We start from the raw sequence: 8,440 nt of genomic DNA, 5'->3' as shown, positions 1-8,440 counted from the left end.
TTTGGATTTGATTTGGGGTTCATTTGGTTGTTATTGAGTTCTTTTTATCTCCGTACAGATTGAACTGAAGAAGATTGAGTTCAGAGTTCGCATAATTAGAAGCGTCGAAGAGTTGATCGAGAATTGGTAACGAGTTGACTTTAATCGTTGAATTACGACGGATTCTGATTAGAATTCTCGTTCTTATAGCTTGTCCAGATTGAAGCTGCATCGAATCAAAGAAAAGGTAATAAACGACATCGAATCGAAAAGGGACGAATACTCGAGTTCAGAGTGAATCTCAAGTCCCTAAATCACATACATGCATGATTACTTGTTTTGTTTGATTTCATGCATTAGTTGAATTATTTGAATGCATTTCGATTTTTCATATGCAATCATCTTGAGCCGAATTACTTGATTACACATCGAATTAGACGTTTAGGGGACTATAAGCGAGTGCATGGGTTGTTGACGTCTCCCAAAGTCTGAATACTCTATATAGATGCTCCAAAGTATAGAGGAGCAATATATGCCGCATTCACCTTGATCGGGAGAGTCGGTGAGTTGTGGTGATATCTTGGCCTCGGGATCCCAAATCTAAATAACAAAATTCCATTTGATTGTCCGATTTTAGACAATCTCGAACCCCGAAGACATGCATTTCATTTTATTGCATTTCGAATTGAGTTGTTGGTATACTACTTGAATTGCTTGTCTCTTTGCTACGTATATCAGGATTCGATATATTACGTGGATTACTTGTTATGTCTCTTTTATTTGGAATGTTATTCTCACCGGATTATCCGGCTGTTGTGTTTTCTTTGTATGTGTGCTTGGCAACAGGTGAGGCATGTTCGAGTCAGAGGCAATATGACTAGATCGAGTTGGGAATGTTAGAAGTGAGGACTTGGTTTAGAAGTCAAACTTTGTATTCGAACTCGTTGTACTCGTTGTATTTTGATTTGTAGAACTTAGATTTGATGCATGTTCTACTAGTTCGATTATTGTACAACCTTAGAACTATTATGTACTGTTTTGATACGAGTTGTATGGGATTATGCATGTTGAATTATGTATATTGTTGTTGGAATGGAGTTGTGCATCCTGCTACCTGCCCTTTATTTTGCTGGTGTAGCAGGGCACAGACCCCGTGCCACATCCGTGTGGGGTCCGTGTATCTTCGCATTTTGAAATGTTTCGCTTTTGTTCATGCATGGACCCCGTGCCACCTCCGGGTGAGGGTCCGTGTGGTGAGGCAGAGAATTGAGCTTTTAGTTCATTTGTTATGCACGAACCCAGACACGGAGGTGTGCACGGGGTCCGTGTATTTTTGTAGTCTTGATCCTTATGGCTACAGCGTAATGCACGGACACGGGCACGGAGGGTACCGGGGTCCGTGCATGCTTTTAAAAAAAATTTGATTAATCTCTTAACTATATTTCTTTGATTGCATGATTTAATCTTGATTAGATGATTAGAACTGAGGTCCTCAAAAATAGGAATCACCGAAGATGAACCCAGTGGTGATGTGACTTCCGTCATGGCTCTCGATACCAAAATAGAAAAATGTAGAAGATGATTTACTGGAAATAATATATTTCATTCCATCTTGAGAAATAAAGTAATTACAATCATCTATATCTATGCAATCCTAAATCTTATAAGATAAAGACATGTGGTAAAGAAATCTTAACAAACCAACGACAAAATATTCCTTTCTTGCGTTATAAAAAATTTATCCACTAACAATGGGCTATGCACTTTTGGGCTGAGATGAAAGTGGGCTTGGATCACTTTGTGATATTGGACTGCAAATTTTCTTCTTCACTGTCAGCCCGCTGATTTCGAATGCCTCAGAGGTTGGGCACAGCCCTGCTACGACCTCTGGACACCTCGCCAAAGCTCCGCTGCTTGGCTACTATTACGGATAATGTCCTTTACATAAAATATACTAGTACCTACTCCAACTCTTTATAAAAGAGTCTCAAAGCCCTTAAAATCGAGCCATTATAGGAGAGGAGAGGATTTTGAGCGATTTGAAAATGAGAAATCTCGCCCCTGTTTATAGAGGACGATCGAAAACTCCGATCTGCGCATGCATGCCACGTTCCAATTGGCCAAGATAGGAAGCTCCGATCTACACTTCGGAAGCTCTGATCTCATGCATACAACTATGTGTTCAACCTTCATTGCCACGTGCAGGACACCACGATCGGAAGCTCCGATCGGAACGTTGCTTTCGATCTGCTTCGTTGGTTTTGATCCCTTCAGAACTTCCGAACCCACTAGGCTATGTAGTTTGGACCTTCCGAACTACTCGAGCCCAATTAAGCCCATTAACCATTTTTTGGGAGTTTTGGACCCGATTCCTTGGTCCGTTTGAACAAATAAAAATCCCTTAATCATGATTTATTAATTCTAAACATGATTAGAAAATTAATCTTGTAAAATGGGACCGGGTTACTACACGAAATCTAGTTTGGAGCTTCCAAACTATCTCAAGTCAAATCACCAATCAAAACCCATACCCTGCTCTGACTAATGGACTACGGAGCTTCCGAACACACCCTCTGCTGCCAAACTGCTATGCCTTTTCCGAACACTTTGGAACCACCGATCTTCCTAGCTCCCAAGTTAGGACCTTTTGAACCACTCAAGTCCTTGGAATCCTCCGGACCATTTCCGGACGTCTTGAATTTGATTTTTTACTTAATAAACACAAATTAAGATTCTTTGATCATATTTTAACCATTCTAACATGATTAGATTTTATAATTACTGAAAATGGTATCAGGTTACTACAGTATACACATGCTATAAGTGAGTGAATACAAGTGTATGGGATATCATGAAATTATCTTATTCAAACTATGCTCAGTCAAAAGCACCAAGATATGTAGCGCTCTGTGTCTCTGCATCAGGAGGTGGCTCTCACATAAAAAAAATCTATGGATATAGGAGACCTAAGTCCATACAAACAGATTCAACCATCCACTCAAGAAAGAAGGGCTAAGCAATGCCACAACAGGCTGTATCAAGGATACAGTCTCAACATGAACATGTATACATCATAATAGTCATGAAATAATATATGAAACATAAAAAATGTCAGATAAAATGCAACAAATATAACATGCATACTCAACCAGGACATCTCGGATAGTACTTTTGTACCTCTAACAAGCAATAGCAGCACTGGGTCAAAAGTCCAAGCTTATAATCAGTTGAATGTCATATCACTTATAGCTTACTAAATGTCTTGAATAGACTAATAGGTACTCCCAAAAGCTATTAAGAGTCTAGACTTCTACCTACGTCCGTAGTCGGATCTTTGATGTCAAAGACTCCACTTCTTAAGCACTGCTCCGTTGCTAACCTGGAAGCGTCCCGCTGGCACCCGACCCTCGAACCAGCAATGAAGACACCTAAGAATAAACAAGTCGAGAGAGAGAGAGAGAGAGAGAGAGAGAGAGAGAGAGAGAGAGAGAGAAGTGTGAATTGATCAAGGAAAATGAATCCTGGGTGGCATATTTATAGGCGACGATCGAAAGCTCCAATATCGATATCGAACGTTCCGATCCTGCATGACTGCCACGTTCCGAATTGTTGACTTTAGAAGAATCAATCTCCTACTTCGGACTTTCCGATCTCCATCATCCATTGACGTGTCGAATGCATCTTGACACCTAAGTTACGGCTGAGTTCGGAATTCGAACTCCCACGTGTTCGTGTATGATTTCCACCTCACACTCTGCATGGCCTAAATATTATCAAACTTTTCGATCCTAGTTTGGATATTTTGATCCCCGTTCGGACCTTCTAAACTCTTCATGTAGTAACCCTGCAGGGAATCACCTACTAACTGACAACTAATAGCATGCATTAAACTTAATAATCAAAATTTTTTAACAGAGTAAAACGTGCGGAAACATAATTCATAATTTACATATCAGCTTAGTAAAACATATCCAGACTTAATATTGTAGTGATACAACCATATCAAAAAGCTTAAAAGTAAACATTATACAGCTATATCAAATCCGGATGTATAAATAACTTCTCAAGGCTCCTGCTCCCTAGTCCTGTCTCGAACTACCAGCTCCGTCCATCCTGCGACCTGCCCCGTGGAACAGGGTGTCCAAGATAACAACCAAGACGTGAGCGCTAACGCCCAGTATATAAACATGAGTACACGTATATATATGATGCATGCAACATGATGACTGGTAAAGGGTCATCTGAAAAGTCATGCTCAGTACCGGCGCCACATGAGTGCTGCCACCGCACGGATCAACCTCTGGGTGCAACCACACTCGTCTAGTACACCAGAGTAGTCAGACATACATGTCCCCGCCGTCGCGGTACTCTCAGTGACAGAATATCGAGTATAGAGCTAAGCGGCTCTATAATCAGGTATAACAAGGTATAGTCTCAACGTGTATATGCACATGACATATGAATATGGAAAGCGGTAAATCATATATCATGCCATATAATAATGCCAAATAAATTCAACACATAAACATGTATACTCGCTGGCAATCTCAGTCGATGTGTACGTACCTCTAGGCTAGTTCAAGTCTAGTAAAGTCCAAGGTTCCAAGCCTATATTCAAAAGTTCACCGTATCACTACACAAGTTCTATAAGCCTTAACTAAGCTAATAAGTACTTCCAAAACTTAAATAGATTCTCGGACCATACCTTCGTCCGTAGTAAGCCCTTTGAAGTCGTTAGTCCCGGATGACTATAACCACACCTTGGTTATTCCAGAACCTCTATTATAACCGATAGGGCGCTCAAGTGTATATCTCACACGTTATATAACTGAAGAAGGAAACTCGGAATTCGTAATTGAAAATGAAATCGAATGAGCCCTATTTATAGGAAAATTTTCGGTCAAGTTCGGACCCTCCGAACTCGAGTTCGGGCCGTCCGATCCAACTCACTGCCTGCATGCAAGACACGTCGAGTTCGGACCGTCCGATCGTCACTTCGGGTCGTCCAAAGTGTTCTAATTCCGACAATTGTCAAAATCCATTGCTGAGTAATCCTGTCTGCTTGGCACAAGGGACTTCGGGCCGTCCGAACGTGCCTTAACTTCGAATTCAACATGCTATTCTTTGGAGCCCCCGAGTTGCTGTGCGGATCGTCCGAAGTCCGCTTCGGACCGTCCGAACTTCTCAAATTTTGAAAGTTCAATTCTTGATTCTGAAGTTCGATTAAGCCCCGGAATTGGTTAATTACTAACTCTTAATCATGTTTAACATATTATTATCTTAAAATGGGTTCTGGGTTACTACACTTCCCCTTCATCCGATCTCCACAAGGAACAGTTCGGTGCTTTCAAACTGTCTTCGGACCTTCCGAACTTTTCAGTGGGCCTGGAATTTCATTTTTTAACTTAATTACATATTTGATTTGTTTGAATAATAACGCTTAATCGTGTTTAACATTTAACCAACTTAAAACGATAATCGAGTTACTACACAATTCCTATTGGTGCGTAGCACCCCCTCGCCCTCGGTTGGCTTTAGCACCTTTGACTTAAAATAACGATTATTCATACTACACAACTCTATCCAAGAAAGATATGGAAGTTGAAAACTTTGTGAGACAAAGTCCCCTCACTTGTCTACATACAATAAATGGGCTTCAAATATCTAATTTCGAAAATTAATTTGATTCATTCGAAATTCATCAAATTAATATTCAAAAAATATATACTCGAAATGTATATTTTAATTTTGAAATTAATTTTGGATTTCATTAAATGAATCGCTTTCGAATAATTTTCAAAATGGAATAAACATCCAAACCCATTTTCGAACCGAATATAATAGCAATTTTATTTTGATATAATTTACTCGTACAAATAAAAGGGTGGCCTATTGTACCGTATTGTATAGAAAAAAATATATTGTAGTATAACAAAATTTTATGCTGATACCGTACCGAAATTTTCGGTACCTATAACTAGCATACCGATTCTATCGAAATTTTATGATAAACCGAGATTTCGGTTCGGTATCGATATATACCTTTTTATATAGCAAAACACCCTATATTTTTTTAATTTATAAATTTATTGTTTAAAAATATTATATATTTTAAAATTTTATATAATATTTCGGGATATCTTTATACCGTTATATAACGAAATTTTCAAACTTCATATCGTTACCGTACCGAAAAAAATTGGGTATTGTTGTCATACCATACCATATCGTACCGAAAATTTGATAAATTTGATATTTTTCAGTACGGTAATCTCAATATACAAAAAAATTCAATATTTTTTTCTGATCCCTAAATAAAAGAATGTGGTTCACTATATAGTTATAGTAAATATATAAAAGTAGAATAAAAGAACCTATATTTTAGCCAATAACTTCGCCTCATAAAAATTTGATAAACTTAAATATTAAAAGAAGTTTGAAAAAATCTGAAAAATGTACACATATTGCAAAACATTAAAAAAAGAATTAAGAATTTTCAAATAATTATATTAGGGAACGTAAATAAAAATTTAAATGTGATTTTTGTTTCTTAAAAATATTTTATTTTATTGTAAAAGTTGAAGAAATGAAATGAACGAATGGATGAAATAGAGAAACAAACATGGCCTTAAGAAGAACACTAGCTGTCTCCTTCTAAGGCATGGGAAGCCACGTACACCGAAACTTCTCGTTCTTTCTTTGCCTTTTATTCTTCTTTTGCCTCATTCTTATCTATCTCCTCCGAACGGCTAACCCTTTTACTCCTCTCGATTCATCATACGAACTTTCTAGAATTGGCTCATATTTTCCTACAATTCAGATCTACCTCTGAGTTTTGAAGCTGGATTGAATTTTGTAAGCATCTTTTTTTTTATTTATTTATTTTTTAATAAAAATTTCGGAAATATTTTTTTTTTTTTATGGAGATTTGGGCAGGTGGAGGGAGGAGCGGGATGGCTCGGAGCGGCGGAGGATGTGATTCCACGGCCGGAGAGATGTCTAGGACGCTTCCGACGCCGTTTTTGACAAAGACCTATCAGCTCGTGGACGACCCCGCCATTGATGACGTCATCTCCTGGAACGAGGACGGATCCACGTTCATCGTGTGGAATCAGACGGAGTTCGCCAGAGATTTGCTCCCTAAGTATTTCAAGCACAACAATTTCTCCAGCTTTGTTCGTCAGCTCAACACTTATGTAAGCTTTTTAATCTTGAGGTTTTCGGTTTGTTTTTTGTTTTTTGGTTAAAGTTGTTTGTGTGGTTTTTTTTGTTTTGTTTTTGGTTTGATTTGTTTGTGTGTTGACTGATGAATCCGTAGGGATTCAGAAAGGTTGTGCCTGATCGATGGGAGTTCTCCAACGACTGTTTCCGAAGAGGGGAGAAGATTCTTCTGAGCGAAATACAGCGCCGGAAAGTGGCGACACCTTCGCTGACCCCGGTGGCAGTCCCGCCGGTACCTTCTGTCGTGACGCAGCCGACTCCGGCCTTACTACCTATGGAGGTGTCACCGTCTGACTCCGGCGAGGAACAGGTACTTTCCTCCTCTAACTCTCCCGCCGTCGTCCGTGAATTCACCGGCAGCTCGTCGGAGTTGGTGGGCGAAAACGATAGATTGAGGAAGGAGAACCTCCAGCTGAACAAAGAGCTGAGCCACATGAAAAACATGTGCAACAATATATACGATTTAATGTCCAATTTCTCCAATAACAACAACAGTGGCAGCGGAATCGATAACCAACACCATAGTAGCCAGCCAGAAAACGCTTTAAAACCATTGGATCTGCTACCAATGGGAAGATTCTGCGACGAAATGGAAACCGCCGCCGCCGAGTCGGTGAGCGGCGCGGAGATGAACAACATCAGATCCGCGGCGGAGGAAATCGGCGCAAGGCTTTTCGGAGTGCCACTAGGATTGAAACGAGGAAGGGAAGGCGAAGGTAGTTCATCGGAACACGACATGGATTTACAGTTGCAACGGCGGAGTGATGAGATTAAATCTGAGCCGTTGGATGTGGAAGATGAGCAGGGCTCCTCGTGGCTCAAGCGGAGTAACTCCAGGACGTGACTGAGTGGCGATTAGCGTAGAGGTGGTGTAGATCACGTGGTTCCTTTCTTTTTTTCCTTTTTCCTTAAATTATTATTTTGGGTAATTTTAAATTGATGTCTCTGGATGGTTCTTTTTATCTCAATGTGCTGTCGTTTAACTAATAATAATATTATTATAATATATAGCTTCTTCGAAAGAAAATATAATATATATATATATATATATAATGTTATATGGGCCACCAATGTCCATGTTATATACATGTATATGAATACTTGTTTTTGTAGGTGAAATAATAGGGGGCTTGGTATGAAAGCCATGTCCACAAACAGTACAATCCCAGTGGAAAAACTGTTGCTATAATTTGGGCGGCGCCAGCCCTATTGACCTTTTCATCTAACGATAATAAAATGT

General features: G+C 39.4%; 1 protein-coding gene across 2 annotated transcripts; it reads left to right on the top strand.

The window, feature by feature from the left end:
- The first annotated feature begins 6,676 nt into the window (after window positions 1-6,676).
- LOC140863539 (heat stress transcription factor B-2b-like) lies at window positions 6,677-8,206 on the top strand. 2 transcript variants are annotated; one of them, XM_073267037.1, is made up of 3 exons: window positions 6,677-6,834; window positions 6,916-7,175; window positions 7,298-8,206. In XM_073267037.1, the coding sequence occupies exons 2-3, from the start codon at window positions 6,933-6,935 to the stop codon at window positions 8,042-8,044; spliced, it is 990 nt and encodes a 329-aa protein (XP_073123138.1). In that variant the 5' UTR covers window positions 6,677-6,834; window positions 6,916-6,932; the 3' UTR covers window positions 8,045-8,206. The 2 variants fall into 2 exon arrangements, with proteins under 2 accessions (XP_073123138.1, XP_073123137.1); XM_073267036.1 differs by having other exon boundaries at window positions 6,708-7,175.
- Window positions 8,207-8,440: the final 234 nt, after the last annotated feature.

The sequence above is a fragment of the Henckelia pumila genome, chromosome 4 (assembly GCF_033568475.1).
Source record: "Henckelia pumila isolate YLH828 chromosome 4, ASM3356847v2, whole genome shotgun sequence".
NCBI classification, from domain to species: domain Eukaryota; kingdom Viridiplantae; phylum Streptophyta; class Magnoliopsida; order Lamiales; family Gesneriaceae; genus Henckelia; species Henckelia pumila.
Note: the sequence above shows the minus strand (reverse complement) of the source record. Positions and strands in the feature narration are given on the sequence as shown.

What these genes read in the sequence shown, in the direction of transcription:
- LOC140863539 (XM_073267036.1), top strand. Translation starts at nt 6,900, where the DNA reads ATGGAGATTTGGGCAGGTGGAGGGAGGAGCGGGATGGCTCGGAGCGGC. An exon ending in TTCGTCAGCTCAACACTTAT is followed by an intron (nt 7,176 to 7,297) that starts GTAAGCTTTTTA and finishes ATGAATCCGTAG; the next exon opens with GGATTCAGAAAGGTTGTGCC.